Genomic DNA, 22,516 nt, shown 5'->3' with positions numbered 1-22,516 from the left:
TTATTTCACTACATTAAGCAATAAGGCAGAACAGTTATTCATAAAGATCAAGAAGAGCCTCTCATTCACAAAAGGGATGTTTCTTCATACATATTCATGACATTTAGCTCATTATGCCTTTAATATGTACTATAAACAAAACTTTGGGGGGTGGGTGTGTGTGCGTGTGTGTGCGTGTGTGTGCGTGCGTGTGTGTGTGTGTGTGTGTGTGTGTGTGTGTGTGTGTGTTTTCAGCTACATTCAAGTTTTATTGTCTTTTGGGCCAGAACACCCCACACTAGGCTGAAGTCTAGAGGTGGCACTGGCCAGCTACAGTGTCCTGCTACAACTCATGGCTCTGTCCAGTTGCCAGAAGAATCGAGAGACTGTAATTGTCATTGCCCACCCTCTTTCTTTCTTGCAAGGATAGATTTACATTCTCATGGATCAAAGGAACATATGACCGACTCTACAGTATTGGCAGTCTTCCTACCATAGATCACACTCTCACTTCAGCCAGTCATCCAAAGACATCTTCCCATGATCCCTTAGGGAACCAGACAAGAGCGATAGGTATGGATTCCCATGAGTCTACTGTGACCACTGTGAAATAGAAATCTAGAGTGCCCACATGGAAACAAAATGTGGAAGCAACCTTGAACGCTGCATGGTATTTTACTTTTGCCCTGACAACACAGTGCCAAGCCCTGTCCTCCCTCCCCATCCCTTTCTAAGTTTCTTTCACATCAAGTATCTTGATTGTTGGATTATAATTCACCAAATGTACTGGTTTGCAACTTTTTGGGTTAAATCCTATTTCATAGTCGCTGGTACACAAGGCCAATCCTTTTTAATTTTCTTTCAGGCCTTGGGCCCCAAAGTTGCTTACAGCACTGCCCAACTTAATAACTCTGGTTCTGTCACTGGAGACGACCAGGCATCTCAATCACACAGACAGACAAACTGATTTGTAGGCAAAACCACCACAATACTCTCAGAATTTTAAGAAACCATTCCAAATCTCCATCCTTTTACCCAAAGGCTTTTGGATTATTAAGGTGAAAAGGTGAGATGCTAATATCAAGTCCATGACTATTAAAAAAGGGGGAGGAAGGAAACCCTTTGTGACTTCTCTTCGTATCAGCTGCTTTTATAACACCTGAATCACATCAACCAGCCCTTCACCCCTATGCACTTTTATGGGTCTACAGGACACTAAATATTAAGGGGAAGATAAAGACCCAAATGAAATGCAGTGATGAAAATGCAGTCAAGGTACGGCTTTGTCAAATAAACATTTAGACCCAGGGGGCAAACGCCAATACAGCTGAGTTTATGCTTCCTTGTTTTTGGAAATTGTAAACCAACATTTTAACTTCTAGGAATTCATCCTTCACAGAATCCCCTGCACATATGCTCAGAAAAGATATACATATGAAGATGCTCCTGATGAGAAGCACTGTAACAAAAATAATCAGAAGCAACTGAAGGTCCCTCAGCAGGGAAGTGAAAACAGTCTAAAGTCCACACCATAGAGGACTATGGAACACATGCTGAAAAGAATGAAGGAGCTCAAGCTGCATTAGAATATATATTCCTACAGCCAAAAACTATTGTCTGTTTTGATCATGGCTGTAATCCAGCACTAAAATAGAATCTGGCACATAGTTAAAGTGTTTGATAAATATTTGTTGAGTAAATATACTGGTAAATGAACAAAACTAGTGACCAAACATTATACATCTATGATCTATTTTGTGCAAAATTAGTAAGAGCCATGCTAGGATATGAATGAAAAACGGTTGACAAATGCTGAAGTCAGTTGATTAGCATACAGGGATTCATTACACTATTCTCTTTGCCTTTGGTTATGTTTGTAAATTTCCATAATCAATATTTTAAAGCACGTATACACACACAAAAATGGAATACTATGCACCAAACTGTTGCCAGTGGTTATCTCAGATAGGTAAAGATTTTGAAGGATATTCTTTCACTACTATGCTGTGGTCTGAATGCTTGTGTCCCCCGAAATTCCAACGTTGTAACTAAATCACCAAGTGATAACATAGGTGGACTCTGAGTAAGTGACTAAATCATGAAGGCCCCATCCTCATAAGTGGGATTAGGGCCCTTAACAAAAGAGGCTTAAGGGTGTGTATTGGCCCCTTCTGCCATGTAAGGACACAGTAAGAAGATGGCATCTTCGATGCAGAGAGCCCTCACTAGAAACTGAATCTGCTGATGCCTCGATCCTAGATTTCCCAGCCACCATAACTGTAAGCAATAAATTTCTACTGCTTATAAGTCACCCACCCTAAGGTATGTATTATAGCAGCTCACAGAACAAAGACATGATGCCTAACCTTTTATATAAAACTTTGTCTTACGCTTGCAGCTAGAAAAAAAATTCTCAGCTGAGCATTATGGGGCACATCTGTCATTCCAGCTACTCAGGAGGTGGAGGCAGGAGGACCAAGGTCCAAGGCCAGCCCTGGGCAAAAGCTGAGACCCCCCCACCCCATCTGAGAAACAAGCTAAAGCAAAAAGGGCTTGATGTGTGGCTCAAATGGTAGAGTACTTGCATAGCAAGCATAAGGCCCTGAGTTCAATCCCCAGTACTACCAAAAAAAAATTCTCAAAAGTTATCATTTGCCCTTAATTAAAGCTGTGAACACACAGACAGTTATTCCTACAGTGAATGTAGCAAAAAACATTAAGAACAGCTCAACTTTGACCATTATCTGTACTTTTCCATGTATGTTTTAAAATCACACTTGCTGTTGATCTTTCACATAAATCATGTGCTACTGTACCTAGTGTTTGCCACTCTGTTTACTTACAATCTATTCATTCAGCAAGTATTTACTGAGCACCTGACACTATTTTAGGTACTAGCAATGTAAGAATACAGTCACGTAAGGCATAGCAATGTTTCCATCAGTGATGGTGTGATGGCTAACCTTGACGGTCACCCTGATTGGACTGAGAGATGACAGGATTAAAAAAGGGAGAAGACCTACCCTGAATTTGAATGCCACCGTCCAATAGGCTGGAGACCCAAGGAAATAAAAGGAAAGCAGGAAGAATTTCACTAGGAGGCATATTCTCTCCTTGCTTCCAGGCCACCAAAAGATAAGCAGCCTCTGCCACCTGCTCCAGCCGCCAGGATGTCAGCCTCACCTCAGGACAAAAGCAATGGGGTCAAGGGACCATGGACTGAAATCATACGCCAAAATAAATATTTCCTGCTTTTATATCGGTTTTGTCACAGGAACAGAAATGATGAACACAGAAGCACAGCATACATGATGGAGGTCAGTAAGATTATAATGGAGCCAAAAAATTCCTATTACCTAGTGAAACCTGTAACCACCCTAACTTCGGAGCACCTTTTTGTGTTGATGCATAAACAACATACAGGCTGCCAGTCACACGTAAGTATAACACATATGATCATATGTGGATATGGCTATGAATAACTATTGTTATTCACACTGGATAATGGCTATGAATAACTATTGTTCTGGCTATGTACTAACTATACTGTACTTGTTATTATTATTTTAAAGTGCACTCCTTCTGCTTCTACCAGCAGCATCTTCATACATCTCATCATTACTGCACCTTTTGATCACATCAAGAGACCACATCATCCAATAGAAAAGATTATCAGTGTTTCCAAAACAAAGAAACCGCAAATTTCCAAGGTGGTGGATGTGCCAATTACCCTGACCTAATCGGTACACATTGAAAATAATCATGTATTGAAATATCACACTGTACCCCAAATATGTACAATTATTATATCAGTTAAATTCTTTTAAAGAACATATCAAAAAATAATTTTTTTTAAAAAGAGGTCACAGCAAGTGATTGACCTAAACCATCATTAAGTACACTCTACGATGTCCACACACACGATGACAAAATCACCTAACAACACATTTCTCAGAATATATCCCTATGGTTAAGAGACACACACCTGTAATTAGTGAAGACAAAAATCCCTTCTGTGGAGGCTGGCAGAGTGGGTCAAGTCATAGAGTGCCTGCCTAGCAAGTATGAGATCCTAAATTTAAACCCCAGTTCTGCCAAAAAAAAAAAGAAAAAAAAAAAATCCCTTCCATGGACTGAGGGCATGGCACCTGGCTAGCAAGCACAAGGCTCTGAGTTCAAACTCAAGTTCTGCCAAAAATTTAAAAAGCTGTCCTCTATATCCTTACCTTCTTGCATTAAAAAAAAAAAAATTAGCCATCAGTTGCCACTGGTTCACACCTGTAATCCTAGCTACTCGGGAGACAGAGATGAGGAGATGGTGGTTAAATGTCAGCCCAGGCAAAAAAGTCAGCAAAACCCCATCTCAACCAGTAAAAAGCTGGAAGTGGAGGCAAATGCCTGTCATTCCAGCTGCATGGGAGGACTTAGGTAGAAGGGTCAGGGTCCAGGCCAGCCCTAGGCAAAAACATAGACCCTAGCTCAAAATAATGTAAAAGAAGCAAAAAGGGCTGAGGGGTGTGGCTCAAGTGGCAAAGCACTTGCCTAGCAAGCACAAGGCCCTGAGTTCAAACCCCAGTACCACCAAAAAAAAAAAACCCTTCTGGGGTTCCCATACACTCATTCCCTGCCTTTCCTTCACCCAAAGTCAGAGCATCTTGCTGGAAGCAGCACTTCAGCACTGTCACATTTCCCTTAGTAGCACTGAAGAAAACCTCCAATCCTACGAGAAGATCCAAGAAACTTGGGCAGCAGCAGCTCATAGACCCTTCTCCATATGGAAAAGAAAAGCTCACATTGCAAAACAGAAGCTGAAAAGGGGGGCGGGGAGGAACCATACTAAAGCAATCACCAGATTTCAATTACAGCCTCTTCAGGGCACTCCCCAGGAAGCCTCTTCAAAAATATGAAATGATTCCCCAGAAGAGAGTTCCACTAGAAAAAGCCTACATTCCTCTAAACCTAGCCCCCTGGGTTGCTGAATGGTTCTTTGATGATTGACTGCTTTAAGAAACTATAGGATAAGAAACTCAAGGATAAGGAAGGGGCCTGGCGATGGCTCAGTAAACGCAGCTTGTCATGTAATTTCCTTCCTCTCCCACTCCCTACTTGAGAATTTAAATATTCAAGAAAAGAAGGTGGGAACATAGTCAAACAAATATAGAATGATGAACAAATATCTCAAGTGCATTTTAAAGATACACAATGTTTTAAACATTGTTGAGGTTTGTGGTTATCATTGTTAGGTAACATTTATTGTCTATGATTGGCCAAGCAACATGATATGCCTAGTCTGTTTATTAACTCATTCTCCCTTTTCACAGATGAGGAAACTGAGAATAGACAAGGTACGTCACTGTGGTGGACATATGTCAATTTTGAATGCTCAGCATCCCCGCCGCCTGTATATTACCATCCCATAAGTTCCTAGTAATCACAGTGTCCTGATCCCTTTGGTAATTCAGAGGAAGCTGATCAGAATACTTCACTCGCTGGCAGGCAAATGACCCAAACCACAGCCAATCAAAATCTTCTTTGGGGTTGCACAAATTAACCAATGGAATATAATTCCTGGGTAGGGTATGGTAGCCATTCTCCAAAACTGGTGCTCAATGAAACATGACACTCGGGATTGCTGTCTTTTTGTAGTTTCTTTGTACGTGGGATCTAGGTGGCCCTACGACTGCCTTTAAACCGTGGAACACAGCTGCTACAGTTTGGATCTGTAATGTCCCTCAAAGGCTCATGTGTTAAAGGCTTAGCCTCCAGTGTAGTAATAGTAGGGTGTAATGGAACCACCCAATAAGAAGGTGCCCATGGAAACTCCCAGTTGTGGATTGTTGATCCTTTAATGGATGAAGGCCACATGAGAAGGTGCATGGACAAAAAAGGCTTCCTCCCTTTTAAGAAGTTACCAGAAGTCCACTTAAGAAGTCTCCCAATCATCAGAGGCATACCTTTGAAAGAGCCCTTCCCCTCCCTCCATCCTCCACTTCCTTTCTCCCCTCTCCCCCTCCCTCCCTCCCTCCCTCTGTCTCTCAACTTTAAAATTAAATTAAGCTAGTTAAAACAAATTAAATCAAATGTCATGGGCCTAAACAGTGTGCCTACATGCCGATGGATAAGAAGGGACAAGAGGACATCATTTAAGTTCCTGGAACCAGACATGCCTAAAGCTTGACTCATCCCTGGGTTTCTCAGTTCCATGAATTAATTCAGTCTTTGAATTGAGTTTTTCACTTGCAAACAGGAAGTCTGAGTTATCTGTCTCTCAACTGCAACAGGCACAACCTGAACATGAACCTGGGTTGGTCTTTATGCAGACCAGTTTTTATAGTAACTACTACCAACCACTAACTCCTTCTGCCTCCAGTGTCCTAGTTTTCCCTTTCAGGATGGTTTTCAAAAAAAAGTTCCCCAGACTTACACTTCCGGACAAAGGTGCTCACGTGCTTCATCTTCATCAGAGCAGGCTGACGGCATTCTTCAAACAGAACAAAGAGGGCATCTAATACCCCTTCTCGGGAAAGAGCAGACATCTGCTGTTGAGTCATAAAGGGTGGTTTCCCCTAAAAACAGCAAACAGCAGATGGAGACACTGTCAATAATGAAAAGCTTTGATCAATAGCATCCACACAGAGTAAATTGCAAGCCACCAACTCAACTAACTGCTCACGACACACTAATGGCACAATTTTGTGCAACGTCAATTGACAGCCATTAAGTGACTGCTTGTGTGATTTTATCACTGTAAGTTTCTTTGGCCTGAACCTGGGAAGAAAAACATCACAAGCATGCTATTAACATGAAAATGTCCTCCCTTCTCGTGGGAACATTTACTCTGGGTCTTGCGAGCTCTGACGTGTTTCGGTATCTACAATAGGAAACAAGGATTGCCACTTATTTACCTGTGCCCAGGGGTTTGTTATGGGTTTCCTTAATTCATTCTGGGTAGCGTGAACAGAGTAACTACCATAAAATGGAATTTATTCATGATGTGGAGGAATCATTACAATCTGCCAGACTGTGTCTAGCCCACAGACATGTTTTGTTTGGCCTGTAGTGTTTAAAATAATTTGAATTATCTGCCAATATTTAAAAATCAGGAGACTTCACACACATTAAAAAAAGAAAAAAAGAAAACGTCTGGCTCCTCTTGAAACTCTGGCAGATCCAGCAACACTGCTCCACCTTCCTGCCTGGTGACACTGAGCTGGCGCTGTGATGCTGCCCTCTTGGAAGGAGAAATGTTACGGAATTCACTGCAGACTTAACTTGTTTAAACCCACTTCTTGCCCCCTCCCCAGACACGAGTTTGCAACCCCTGGTCTAGAGCAATGCCTCCCATGTGCCAGGCCACGTACTGTGTGGCAGTCTCTGCACAGATGGCAACCAACAGCTCCTCCAGCTCTGGAAGAACATGCCATACCTCCCTTTCAAGACAAAGAGTCTACTCCTTCCCTTGACTCTGAGCTGTCTCAATAGGAAGTGACACACCTGACACTCTGCCAAGTCAGGGTGGAGCCCTTAAGAAGCGTGGCAGCCTCTGTTCTGGCTTTTTTGGGGAAGTCAGTTGCCAGGTACAAAAGCTTAGGTTAGATCAGGAGTCAGCAAACGATAGTCCACAGGCCAGTTACAGCCCTCTGCCTGTTTTTAGAAATAAAGTTTTATTAGAACATGGTCCCTACCTGCTCATTTACAAATTGTCCATGGCTACTTTTTTCCTACAATGGCAATGCTGAATAATTGCAAGAGTGTATATGACCAGAAAATATTTGATATGTACAGAAAAAATTAAGACCTCTAGGCTATACCACTAACTGAAAGATATCATGGAAAAAGAGAGACCACTTGGAGGAACACAGGGACCCAAGCCAGCACATGAACGTTTGGATCCCAGATGTAACCCCAGCTGATGTCATAGGGCAGAACAAAAGAAACATCTAGTTAATTCTAGCCTGCAGAATCAAAAAAAAAAAAAAAAAGTTATTGTTGCTTTTACCTTTGTGAGTGGTTTCACAGCACAGGGCAACATAAACAGATTGGCTACATTTCAATCACTAGAGAAGTGGAAAAAAATAATCTAGATTATGGCTTAAAAGCTATTTTATTAAAAATCTCCCCACAAGGTTCAGAGCTGTCAGGGGTGGGAAGCACCATGTCACAAGGCTACCCCCTCTGTTACTTTAGCAATAGTTGCCACTAACTCAGAAAAAATGAGGTTCCTTGTTTCTTCAGCTCAGTGAGTTTAGACCAACTAGACCAGGGGTTCCCAAACATAGCATCAATTCTTTTTTTTTGGTGACCTAACTGGCAAATTTTTATTTTTCCATCAGGCTTTTTATTTTTTTATTTTTTTTTCTTTTATTATTCATACGTGCATACAAGGCTTGGGTCATTTCTCCCCCCTACCCCCACCCCCTCCTTTACCACCCACTCCGCCCCCTCCCTCTCCCCCCTACCCCCTCAATACCCAGCAGAAACTATTTCGCCCTTATTTCTAATTTTGTTGTAGAGAGAGTATAAGCTATAATAGGAAGGAACAAGGGTTTTTGCTAAAGGTTGAGATAAGGATAGCTATACAGGGCATTCACTCACATTGATTTCCTGTGCGTGGGTGTTACCTTCTAGGTTAATTCTTTTTGATCTCACCTTTTCTCTAGTTCCTGGTCCCCTTTTCCTGTTGGCCTCAGTTGCTTTTAAGGTATCTGCTTTAGTTCTCTGCATTAAGGGCAACAAATGCTAGCTAGTTTTTTAGGTGTCTTACCTATCCTCACCCCTCCCTTGTGTGCTCTCGCTTTTATCATGTGCTCAAAGTCCAATCCCATTGTTGTGTTTGCCCTTGATCTAATGTCCACATATGAGGGAGAACATACGATTTTTGGTTTTTTGAGCCAGGCTAACCTCACTCAGAATGATGTTCTCCAATTCCATCCATTTACCAGCGAATGATAACATTTCGTTCTTCTTCATGGCTGCATAGAATTCCATTGTGTATAGATACCACATTTTCTTAATCCATTCGTCAGTGGTGGGGCATCTTGGCTGTTTCCATAACTTGGCTATTGTGAATAGTGCCGCAATAAATATGGATGTGCAGGTGCCTCTGGAGTAACCTGTGTCACAGTCTTTTGGGTATATCCCCAAGAGTGGTATTGCTGGATCAAATGGTAGATCCATGTCTAGCTTTTTAGGTAGCCTCCAAATTTTTTTCCAGAGTGGTTGTACTAGTCTACATTCCCACCAGCAGTGTAAGAGGGCTCCTTTTTCCCCGCATCCTCGCCAACACCTGTTGTTGGTGGTGTTGCTGATGCTGGCTGTTCTAACAGGGGTGCGGTGGAATCTTAGCGTGGTTTTAATTCATAGCACCAATTCTTAACAAAGTTTTCAACAGCCCACGAAACTGAGAAAGAATGGATGCCATGTGATACTGCTTTCGTAAAGCTGAACATATTGAACTTTTAAAATGGCCCTTTATTCTGAGATGCTATTCTCTCTCTCTTAAAATGCCCTTTCTTTAGGAAATAGAAAGGCCAAGAGGTAATAGGTTTTCCTTTTTATTTGTTTTCGACATTCTTCATTGGCAAAATAAAAAGTTGGCAAACCTATGTCCACCTGGTGATTTGTGAGATTTCTCTGGCTCTGGAAGTCTGCCAGCCACTGGCACAGAACATGCTAGGAAGCATCACTGAGCAGGAGGAAAGATGACAAACTGAGACCCAGTCTGAAGTACCATAGCTAATGGAACAGCACTGTGTGCAAAAAGAACAGCAGCCCCACCTGGCACAGGAGGCCAATGGTAGGCACGTGCCACACTTGCAACAACAGCTTTCCCACACTCCTGCTACAGTATGTGTGTGGCTTGTCCCCCAGGGGCTCATGACCTGGAGGCTTGGTCCCCAGTGTGTGTCAACATGGTGGCGCTTTAAGAGGTGGAGCCCAATGGAGGTGATGTGGTCTTTAAGAGGGATTAACACTTCTCTCACCCTCAAGAGCTGTGAGAGTGGGTTGTTAGAAAAAGAGTAAACCCAGCCCCTCCCTGTTCTCTTGCTTCCTGTCTTACCATGATCTCTTCCACACATGTTCCTGCCACTGTGATGCCATCTGCCACAAGGCCCTCACCAGAGCCAATTAGAAGCCAGCACCTGCTCTTGACACTCCAGAATTGTGAGCTAAATGAACCTCCTTTCTTTATAAAGTACCCAGCCTCAGATATTTTGTTACAGCAACACAAAACAGACAAGACACTCAGCATTAAAAAGATGAACTGAAGGTTTTCTCACAATCTTTCCTGATATAACGACACCTAAACATAAGATGCACTTAATAAACTCTGACGCATACAGTGAGGCCCAAAGATCACATGAATAACCTTTGGAGTCAGCTAGATCCAAGTTGGAGCCTGACTCTGCCTTTTACAAGCTGCATGATCTTGGGCAAGATACTTCCATGCCTATCTCCTTCAACATAAAGTATAAATAAGAGTAGTTCTTACCTCTGTTATGAGGCTCACATGAGATGAGGAGATACATGCTGGTTCTGTGCCCAGCACCTTGGAAGTCATGGCTATGACATAATCAGTACATTGTAAGTCCTGTTTATTTTGTAATAAGTTGGAAATATATTTAAGCCAAATAATGAAGGACCGTAAGAGTGGCAGCCATCTAAGTTGATTGAGAGTCAGATCACTCATTTGTGGAAAGTCTCACGACTAAATCTAGCTTGCGTAGGATGGTCCCATACAACCTAGGCTTCCGATCTGTTTCCATTCTCCTCTGTGTGGACTGGTAGAATAGCTCAAGTGGTAAAAGCACCTGTCTTGCAAGTGTGAGACTCTGAGTTCAAACCCCAATGTTTCCCTCAAGAAAATCATCCTCATTTGTTTGAACATTCACTAATACAAATATCTGAGGGAGGAGGGGAATGTTAGCAAGAACATGTTACTATTCATGACACAGGTACCTCACGTATCTACCTTCCTAAATATAATTACTCCTAAGAGCATCCCAAGAGCCAGGCGAGGTGCTGAGTACTTCATATGAATTATCTCATTTCTCACAATAACCCTATGAATTAGGTTCCATAAACCTCTATTTTAAAGCGCAGATTCAGAGAAGCAATTGACATTCACCCAAAGTAACACAGCTAACAGCTGGGACCAATATTTAAGTCTGAATCTTCATTATTCATTTGTCCTCTTGACACAAATCACATAAGTACTCCTACTTGACCAGAGTTCCATATACATCAGAAAGAAAATAATTAGGCTATACACAGTGACTCATACATAAAATCCCAGCTACTCAAGAGGACTTGGGAGGACTGTGGTTTGAAACCATCCCAAGCAAAAATAGTGTGCACCTTGTGGGAGGCCATAGGTAAAAGGATAGAGTCCAGGCCAGTCCCAGGCAAAAATTCAAGACCCTATCTAAAGAGTAACATAAAAAAGGAGGGGTGTGGGGGCTGGAGGCATGGCTCAAGTGGCAGAGTGCTTGTCTAGCAAGTGCAAGGCTCTGAGCCCAAACCCTGGGACCACCAAAAAAAAGAAACAGAAGAATTAGAAATTTACTCAGAAATAATTTCATGACATTAAATTTTAACACTTCTACAATGAAGGAAGTGTTATATATCTTGAGAGGAATGTGAGTTCCACAGGTGTGGCTATCTATCAAAACTATTTTTTTAATCCAAAAAGTAAACATCCCTTGAATGAAATAAGGTCTACAGAAATTTTGGTAAAAATGAGTGCCTTTGTTCATTTGTTTTACTTTCTTCAATAAAAGGACAAAGTCTAGAACAGAAGTGTAAAGTGTGAGAAATGATAAGAGGTTCTCCCAAGGGCAAGTTCAGCAGTCTACTCCCGTATACAGTGGCCACTACCATCAGTACCTATAAAACATCAAATACAATTTTTAATAGAATATGATCCTTGGTCCTATAATAAAAGCAAAAGCAGGTGGCAAGGAGACAGCAAGCATAAACGCAGGCAGCTTGTTACCTGGAAGAAGAGATTCAGCCTGGAGGCCCGGCTGGCAATGGGCTCCACAGCGCCAGCATCCAGTGGGTTCCGCAGTCCATACTTGAACTTCAACATCTCCCAGCTGCGCTGATCTCTGATCAGATCCTGCTCTCCCTCAAGATACCAAGATAGTGAAAATCTGCCACCATCCAGTTTTAGGAAGCTCAGTCTGGCCATGAAGATTAAAAAAAAAAAACAGATTTTACTGTCTGCAACAGGAACTGATACACTTCTCCGACATACTTTCACTTAACAATTTATTGGGCTGGGCTGTGTGCCTCAAGTGGCCTGCCTAACAAGCACAAGTCCCAGAGTTCAAATCCCAGTTCATGGTCTGCACCCCACAACCGCAGGATAGAGACTTTTGCCTCCATAGTGGGCACACACACATAGCTTGGGCACAGAGTAGTTGTGAAGAAACAGTTATTGAAAGGAAGCTACATAGTATGCTGTAGGGAGTTAAGTGCTGTGGGGATTCTTAAAAACAAAAATACAATAACTGAGCAAGGTTAAGGCTATTGGGGCGGGGCAGAGGGTGTGGTGACAGTGACCGTCACTGAAAAGGAAACATTTGAACCAAAACCTGAAAGGGCTGATATCTGGGGAAAGAAAGGTACAATGTCCCTGGCAGAGGGACCAGCAGGCAGGACGTAGTCTCCGCAATAGCAGGGAGACCCGAAGGGCTGAAGAGAGCGAAAGAGGGGGTGTAGCAGGGGGTGCTACGGCGGGCACAGAGAGGTTGCGTAAATTGCTAAGGTCACACAGATATCGAGGCACTCATGGACCCCACTGCACAACAAGGAATATCGACAGGAGGCAGAGCTGAACCTATAGGGGACTCCGTGCGGTTCCAGAGAGAACAGCTCTCCGGTCCACGCACGACCCTGCTAACCTTCGGCTCCCGCGGAAGGTGGGCGCGCGCCCCGCCAGCCCGGGGTGACCCTCCCTGTCCCCCCCACACACACACCCTGCAACCCTCCCTGCTGAGGAAGGGAAAGCTGGGATGGATGGGGCCAGAGGCGGCCCTTCCCCTGGCCTGGCAGAGGCTGCTAGAGGAGAATTGGGGGTGGAGGAACCACACTCACGCTCCGCAGATTCCGCCAGCCGACGCCCTGCTCTACCCCGGGCCTCCCGCCGCCGCGTTTAAACCCGGGCGCGGTGAGGGCGGAGCTCAGCGTATCTGGACCAACCAGCGTTCGAGATCCTATGATAGACAGCGGCGTCTCACCAGGTCCCGCCCAAGTCCTTAATGGGATAGAGGAAGTGAAGGCGAAAGCCAATCATACTGCTTCTTCCTTACACTCGCGACCAATAGAAAAAGGGGAAGGGCAAACCCGTCTTGGAAGTTTGAAATTGGCGGTTAAGCAGGATGCTGTGTTTAGGGACGCATCTGTTTGTCTAGGATCCCTTGGGGGAGGTTGCCAGGGCGCTGTCAGGGCCACCTGTCAGGAGGAAAGCCGCTCTGCCTGCACTTCTTGTCCCTCGTACATGCATGGCTAAAGTAGAAGAGCTTGTTACTTAGGGAAACTAGTCCTCTGCTTACAGCTGAGGCTGCAAATGATTCGAGTTTGAACTCGAGGCGGCCTCGGTTACTGCATGTCTGGGGCAACTGTCATGCAGCAAGTTGGTGAAGGTCACTGAGACCTCCTGAAAGGGCATTCTAAAATAAATAAAAGGCAAGATGATTCAATACATGCTTCACCAAAGAAGAAATCCAAATGACCAACAAATGTATGAAAGGTGCCTAGCCTCATGCCTAATGAGGAAAAATTTAAAAATACACTCAAGCTAGCTACTCACACACAGCTGAGGGGAGTGTAAATTGGAACGTCCTCTTTGAAGAACTTTCGTTATTCGTTAACATTGAAGATCTGTGCATTGTAAAACTATTCTTGGGTATATTTCTCCTTTAGAGAAACGTCTAATTATTCACTCCATGAAATATATACAAGAATACACAATACAAAATAATGGAAAAAAAAAACAAAAAAAGCTGGAGTTAACCCAAATGTCCAAAAGCACCAAAAAGGGAGAAAAAGTTATATGACAATGTTTCATACCGCAATGAAAACTAATAAATGACTCTCCAGACAGTGCCAAGCAACACAATAAAGTATGATTGTGTTAAAAATTTCAAAAGCAGATGAAACAAAGCAATACTGTTTAGAGAAGGATTTACAGACAGGTGACAAAATCATAAAGAAAGCACAAGTTTGGAGAGTAGATACCTGGGGTTAGGATAGGAGCTTTTCAGGGAGGCAGAAGTGGACTGTGATCTATTTCTGAACCTGCACAGTAATAATATGGATGTTGTTTTATAATGATTAAATTGTGTGTGAGAGCATGTTCTCTTTATGTATGTAAAAAATTTGAAGTGGGAGACAATCTTTCTGTACTCTTCTAATCCCTCCACTGGATAGAACAAATGTGTTATCACACACACACACACACACACACACACACCAGCACAAATCCAAAACTGCAGATTCTGTACAATTTTTTCCCAAACATAACTTGCTTCTTATTTCTGGGATAATGATAACTACTATTTATCAAGCCTCCTTCCCTTTTTAGCCAACATCATATTTAATTTAATCCTTACCATGGTCCTGGAAGGAAGGAATGGCAACCACATTTCACAGGTGGGAGACTGAAGTTTAGGGAAATGGAGTGGTTAGTTCTGGGTCTTGCAGCTTTAGGTTGTGGGAATGAGTTTGGAACACTGAATTGACTCTGAGATCCCTTCCTCTACACAAAAATTGTTTCTCAAAAGCCACTGGAAAATCTCTCAGTCTCTGCTTTTACGGTATTTTAAGAGCTAACCCAGTCCAGAGAAAATATATAAAAATGAAAAATGCTTCTAAAGACACTAAGGAGGTTAGCCAAGTCTCGAGGTGGCAATGTGAATGAAATTGCCTCTCTGCAAAATGGATTGGAGATAACTAATGTCAACTGTTGACTGGATACAAGAATCCCAGAAAAGCTGTGAATGTTAATGTAGTAATGCCTGCTGATTTTTCTCATCCAGCCAAACCTGTTAGTTTCCAGGAATCCCAAATGGAAGCCATTATCAGAATCTTGGGACTTACTCATTCTCAATTAGAATGCTATGTTAATAACATCTTACACTACCTTGAATCTGTTCTAGATGTCCTACTAACTTCCCGTTGGAACATTTACTGGTCTTTGCAACTCCTTTGTGAAATAAGACAGCAAATAAACAACAGACAAAATGAATAAAGAAACATAAACAAAAATCACTGATTTTTTTTCTGGAGTAGAATTGCACAGAAAGTGTATGGGGAAAGAGAATAACAAAGGACCAAGAGTAACTATGTCAATGCTCAAGCATAGGACACTACCAAATAAAACAAATTGTCCTTAAAATTAAACTGACAAGAAACCTGAGCCTTCGTGCTTATTCTTGCACAAAATGAATTCACGGCCAAGCATTCATTAAGCCTGATTCCATGTGATTATTGTAGTGGAGACGTTGGCAGAACGCCATCATCTCTGAGTCCTAAAGAAGGATTTTATGATGTTCTTGGATTCACTCATTCATTCAATAAACATTTACCATGCAAAGCACTAGGGGAACCAAGATAAAAAGATACCCTCCTTGTTAGCTTTTAAAAAGATGAGGATGGTGAAGAAACAGAGCTCTAAGCAAACAATTTGGGGAAACTAATAAATTCCTTTGGCAGTAGAGGGTACTGAAGGCTGTGACAGTCAAAAAGAGAGTAAATGCTTAAATACTTACACACAAAACTTGAAAATAAAGGAAATGTAAATGCCCTCAGAACATTCAGCTGGAAGATGTTACAAGCAGAAATGTTCCAAGTCACTTTAAAGAGATAAAAGGAGTGGTTCGAATGACAGAGTGCCTGCCTACCAAGCATGAGGCCCTGAGTTCAAGCCCCAGTACCACCAAAAGAAATTGCAGAATGCTGGACAAAAAGGAGAGAACATATTCCTTTTTATTGTTTAGGTGTTTAAATTAGCATATACTAATCACACAAAATGATGTGTTTATTATGACATTTTCATACAAGTATATAATGTACTTTAACCATACACACACACACACACACACACACACACACACACACACACACATACACTTTCACCCCTATTATTCTCTCTTGTTCTCCCTCCCACTGGTCCCTTTCCCCTTCCCATAGTCCCTCTTTTACCTTTATGTCTTTTTCTTTTAATCTAGATTCCTCATATAAGAGAAAACATGAAAAATTTGTCTTTCTAAGTTTGGCATATTTCACCTATCATGATGATTTCCAGTGGTAAGGCTCATACTGATAATCACCAAACTGTACCTACTCTACTTAGCTTATCCCAGCACCAAGTCTAGAATATTTGCAAATATTTGCAGACTAAGTGATGAAATCTAACCCCATGCTCATTTGACTACAATTGGGCTCCTCCTACAGACTGGCCAGAGCAGAAACTCATCATCCTTTTAGTTTGTTTGTTGTTTTGTTTTGTCTTAGTGGTTCTGAGATTTGAACTGAAGACCTTGCTTACTAGGCAAGCACTTAAGCCATGCCCTCAGCCCAAGGTTCGCTCACCATTTTACATGCACATTGGGGTCACCTGGGGAGCTTTAAAAAAACACTGACACCTTGACCCCAACGTAGAGAGCCTCATTTCATTGTTCTCAGGTCACCTCTAGGCATGGGAGTTTTTAAAAAGCTTCAAGTAACTCCAATGTGCAACCACAGGGACCACTTGCCTAAGGGTGGATATACTGCTAATCAAATGCCAAGGTATATTTTTCATGGTTTTGTTTTGGTTTTCTTTGGGTGCTAGATAAGAAAGCACTCTACTACTGAGCCCTACCTTCAGCCCTGTTGTAATTTAATACACTGGCAACCTGGCTTCATCATCAACATTTATTAATAAGTCTGTCCCAGTGGGAAGAATCCACTCTCACACCGGCTCAGATTCAAAGTTTCCCAAAGACCGGGAAATGGGTGTTTTCAGCCTTTGTCAGGTGATCTGCCATGATGAAACCAACGATGATGGCTAAGTAACTTCACAGAAGAAAACTGGGATGTATGGATTGTCGTCTGCTTAAATAAGGACTGGACCTTTGACTGGAGGTATGGCTCAAGTGGTAGAACATCTACCTAGCAAGTGCAAAGTTCTGAGTTCAAACCCCAATACTCACACACACACACACACAGGAATGGGTTTTAACATAAATACTTCACATTTTGATAATATAAGTACACAAAAGGCAGATATTCCCAAGCAAAGGTCATAAGGCTTGGTCTCCTCCCTTGTTCTTTCTTTTTTCCTTTCTCTCACTCCAGTGATATTCTCTTAAGTAGAGGTTTTAAACTCAAACAGAAATCGAATTCTAGACACTTGTTCCCCTTCTCTGTAGCTTACCAAAAATGGACTTCGTAGGTCTTCGATAAGTTTATTGAGTGCATGCATGAACTAGCTTCTGATTCTACACACAACATTTAGCCTCTTTGAGTCTAAATTTATGCCTAGCTATTGTGAGATTTAAGAGTTAAGAGATGTAAAAATGCTTTGTGAAATCTAAAGCCAGCAACTCAAAGACTGAGAGAAATATTTGTAAATCCTATATCTGATAAGAGACCAGTATGTAAAATGTATAAAGGATGCTTATACTTTGGCAATAAAAAGACAAATAACCCCGTTAAAAAACAAGCAAAAGATTTGAGTAGACATTTCTCCAAAGAATACATGCAAATAGCCAGTAAGCATATGAAAAGACACTTAACATCATTAGTCATCAGGGAACTGCAAATCAAAACCACAATAACACTTCATATGCCCTAGAATGGCTATAATCAAATATACAGACAATGGCAATCAAAAGTGCTGGGGAGTGTGTGAGAAAAATTGAACCCTCTCCTGTATTGCACGGGAGGGGGGGGGGACGGTAATATAATGTAGTCATTGTGGAAAACAATTTGGCACTTCCTCAAAGAGTTAATCACAGAGTAACTATATGACCCAACAATTTCACTCTTAGGTATACATACACACATACACCCAAAAAAAATGAAAACATATCTACACAAAACAGTCCTCACGGTATTCTCACTGCATTAGTTACAAAGCCCAAAGGTAGAAACTACCCAATGTCCATTAACTGATGAAAGGATAAGCAAAGATGTGATATCAAAGGTGTGAGCTCACACCTGTAATCCTACCTACTTGGGAGACTGAGATCGGGCAGATCACAGTTTGAGGCCAGCCTAGGCAAATAGTTCACAAGATCCTCTCTCCAAAACAACCAGAGCAAAATAGACTGAAGGTGTGGTTCAAGCGATAGAGTGCCTGTTTTGCAAGTGTAAAGCCCTGAGTTCAAACCCCAGTCCCACCAGAAAAAAAAAAGTGGTATATTCATGCAGTGGAATAGTATTTGATTATAAAAAGGAACAAACTACTGATACATGCAGCGACACAGATGAACCTGAAAAACATTAAGCTCAGTGAAAGAATCCAGATGCAAAAGCCATCCCATTTACATGAAATGCCCACAGTAGATAAAACCAGAGACAAAAGGCAGACTCTAGGAGTTGAGTTCGAATGGATATGGAATTCTTTCTCTCTCTCTCTCTCTCTCTCTCTCACACCTTTTATTTTAGCTTTTGCAATAGGTGTACAGTGGTATCATGGTGCTTGTTCTCAGACTTTATTTTTAGAGAACTACCTAAAAGTGGAAGGTATGGAGGGACCCCTTATCCTGCCCCCATGGACAGATAGCTCTCCCATTATCAATCTCCCCAACCTGGGTGGTACATTTGTTACAACTGATGATTGAAATGTCATTATTATCCAAAGTTCGTAGTTGACGTTAGGGTTCACTGTTGGTAGAACACATTCCATGGGATTAGACAAATGTATAATGACAATGTACCACCAAAACAGTGTCATAGGAAAGGTTTCACTGCCCTAAATATCCTGTGTGCTCCCACTATTTATCCTTCCCTTCGTCCTAGCCTCTGTGCAACCACTGATTTTTCTACTGTCTTCATAGTTTTGTCATAGAGTTGGAACCATACACCTTTCCAGATTCGCTTCTTTTACTTAATAATATGCATTTAAGCTTTCCCCCTATCTTTGGATGGTTCAATAGCTTGTTTCTTTTCTACCGAAGGACATCTCGGTTGCTACCAAATTTGGGCAATTATGAATAAAGTCACTCTAGACATTTGCTTGCAGGTTTTTGTGTGGACATAAATTTTCAACTCCTTTGGATTAATACCATGGAGTGTGAGTTCTAGATTATATAAGAATATGTTCAGTTGCCGGTTACAGAAGGTCAACGCCTGTAGTCCTAACTACTCAGAAGGCAGAGATTGGGAGGATCATGGTCCAGGGCCAGACCAGGCAAAATATTGATGAGACCCCCATCTCAACCAATAAAAGGTGGTTAGGTGCACCTGTCATCCCAGTTAGGTGGGAAGCATAAATAGGAGAATCTCAATCCAGGTCATAAATATGAGACCCTATTTGAAAAATAACTAAAGCAAAAAGAACTGGCAGTGTGGTTCAAGTGGTGCCTGCCTAGCAAGTGCAAGGCCCTGAGTTCAAACCTCAGTACTGAAAGAAAGGAAGGAAGAAAGAGAGAGAGAGAGAGGAGGAAAGAAGGAACGAAGGCAGGAAGGAAAGAGGGAGGGAGAGAAGAGAGGAAGGGAGGAAGAGGAGGAAGGGGGAGCATACACACATATATATTTATATATTGCACACATATATATGTATATATATATAGATATATATGTCCAGTTTTATAAGGAACTGCCAATCTGTCTTGCAAAGTGACTGTATCATTTTGTATTCCTACCAGCAATGAACGAGAGTTCCTTCATTCATTGAAGGTCCCCCTTTCCTGGTTCTCCTTTCCAGCATTTGGTATTATCAGTGTTCTGATTTTGTCCATTCTAATGGGTGTGTACAGTGTATCTTTTTAGGATAATGACAATGTTTTGGGATTAGATAATGGTGATGGGTACAAAACATAATAAATGTACTGAAAAACCACTAAATGAGCCCTATGATACATGAATTATAGCTCAATTTTTAATGCAAAAGAAAAATTCTAAAGCTAGTGCATAAGTACAAAACATCTGTCTAATTCATCCTCGTTAGTTGCCATCCTCAGCACAATTGACATTTGAGGCCAGGAAATTTCTAGCCATGGAGGCTCTGTCCCCTGCCATGCAATATCCCTGTCCTCTACCCACTAGCACATGCCCCATCGTGACAAACAAAGATGTGACCAGACAGTGCCAAAATGTCCCCTGGGGGTCAAAATCCCCCTGGACTAAGAACTGCTTGGTGTATCTGCATGATATGATCATTTCCGACGACTAATTAAATATGCTTTATTTAAACTAGTAGCCTTTAAAAGCTAACCAAAATACATTTTCCAGTTTTAAATGTTATGACATTCTTTTGGGGGGGAAGGAGACGATAATGGGATTTGAACTCAGGGCCTCCTTCTTGCTAGGGAAGTGCTCTACACTTGACCCACTCAGCCAGCCCTAAATGTTTTGACAGTCTTAAATGATTGCTAGAACCTTCGTCCTGACCCCATCATGTTCCAAATGTCTTCCCCAAGTTTGAGTAAATGGTTTATATCTATGTTTTTTTTCCTTCTTTAATCTTACACAATGCTTTTAACAAGAAAGGCTACATTTTCGAAACTTAATTAAATGGCAATTAGCCTCCCTGCCATTTGATTCTAGACAATTTTTCTACAATGCTTGGGCATGTCAGTTAATTGTGTCCTTCAAAATGTTATGAGCTGTAAAACATAGAATCCTTCAGCCCACCAACTTCAGGAGAGTTTTACAATCCCCAGTGCATTAATAATACAGAAACTCAGGCACCCGACTCACATCAACTGTTCTCTAAGGACAACTAGGGAACAAATGTCATCAAATCCTTACATCGGTCCAATTCTTCTCTCTCTGGGTATAATTACCACTGATGCTGGTTTTAAAACCCTGAGTAAATGAATGTCAATCTCTCAAAAGTGATGAAAAGCATAAACTTATTATAGACAGTCATGTGCCTTGGCTGAGCTCCAAGAAGACAAATACCTTTACCAACAAATATGATTAAATGTGCTCTGTATCTTTCATTTCAGTTTATCCTCGAGCTGCATGCCACAATAACTTTTAGCATAAAATTCACCCTGCCCTTCTTCTCAACCTAATATTTATTTTTTTTAATCCCTCACCTGTGCCCACCCACACTCTCTGTGAGACTGAGGGTCACACACATTTTGCTCCAAGCAGCAGTCCTCCACATCTATCACAGAGCCTGGCTTTTGGTAAGCCCTAATAAATTCGAATTCTCTGAACAATGAGGACATCAATAAAAGCCATTTAAATGTGGTACATACCTGTAATCTCAGCACTCAGGAGACGAAGTAGGAGATTCAAGAGTTTGAGGCCAGCCTGAGCTATGTAGTGAGACCCTGTGAGACAGAGAGAGAGAGAGAAAGAATGAGAATACAGGGATTAAAATAATTTGATTATTTCTTGAGTAAGAGGAATAGGAAGACCTCAACAGATGTCCATCATTCATTCACTCACTCGCTCACTCAACAAACATTTATCAAGTCCCTACTATTTTTTTTTTGTGGGACTGGAGTTTGAACTCAAGGCTTTGCACTTGCAAAGCAGGTGCTCAACTGCTTGAGCCACCCTCCAGTCCATTTTGCTCTGGTTATTTTGGAGATGAGCTCTTGTGAACTATTTGGCTGGCCTGGAACCTCAATCTCTGCCTCCCAAGTAGCTAGGATTACAGGTGTGAGCCACCAGCACCCAGCTAAGTGCCTCCTATTTGCTGGCACTCTTTTAAATATTAGGAGACATTTGGAGTCATATATGAAAATCCCTGATCAGCCTGGGGGCTGTAGTTCAATGGTAGTACACTCGCCTAGCATGAGCAAGGCCCAGGGTTCCATCCCAGTACTGTAAAATAATTAATAATAACAATAGTAATAACCCCTCACCTTGTAAAGCTCATATTCTAATGAGTGGAAACAGACAAATAAGCAAGACAAATAAATAAAATATGCTATGGAGAAAAATGAACCAAGAGAAAGGCTTCCAGAGAGAATGGGGGGAAAGGTGCAATCTTAAATAAAGTTGTAAAGAACAACTTCACTGAGAAGGTGGCATTTTACCAAATAGAAACTAAATGGGTCATTTAATGAAAAAACCCCAAAATGTATGAGAAGCTATACAAAGTTCTGTGGGAAGAGCACTCAGGCAGCAGGATCCTTCAGAAAAGGTGTTCAAGAGACGGCAAAGATGCCAGTATATTAGTTTCCATGGCTGCTATAACAAACGACCACAACCTCATTTTGCTCTATAGGTATTTCAGGTATCTATTTCTAGGTAACAAACTCCCCCAACTTCTCAAGATTCTGTAGATAGGAAATTGGAGTGGTTCTTCTACTGATCTCTCCTGGGACTACTCGATCATCCACAGTCAACTGGTGGCTCA

General features: G+C 41.8%; 1 protein-coding gene across 11 annotated transcripts in view; it reads right to left on the bottom strand.

Moving 5' to 3' along the window:
- The window catches only part of Cit (citron rho-interacting serine/threonine kinase), a 164,037-nt gene extending 150,936 nt beyond the window's left edge, over positions 1 to 13,101 (bottom strand). For all 11 annotated transcript variants that reach the window (XM_074061228.1, XM_074061229.1, XM_074061231.1 and 8 more), the window contains exons 1-3: positions 13,081 to 13,101; positions 11,975 to 12,164; positions 6,404 to 6,545 (exon numbers count right to left, since the gene is read on the bottom strand). In XM_074061228.1, the coding sequence (XP_073917329.1) occupies positions 6,404 to 6,545; positions 11,975 to 12,070 (238 nt within the window). In that variant the 5' untranslated portion in view covers positions 12,071 to 12,164; positions 13,081 to 13,101. The remainder of the gene's footprint in view (positions 1 to 6,403; positions 6,546 to 11,974; positions 12,165 to 13,080) is intronic.
- Between the last annotated feature and the right edge of the window lie 9,415 nt (positions 13,102 to 22,516).

Source organism: Castor canadensis, chromosome 18, assembly GCF_047511655.1.
Source record: "Castor canadensis chromosome 18, mCasCan1.hap1v2, whole genome shotgun sequence".
Taxonomy (NCBI): domain Eukaryota; kingdom Metazoa; phylum Chordata; class Mammalia; order Rodentia; family Castoridae; genus Castor; species Castor canadensis.
The sequence above is the reverse complement of the archived record's forward strand: the minus strand, read 5'-3'. Positions and strand labels throughout refer to the sequence as shown.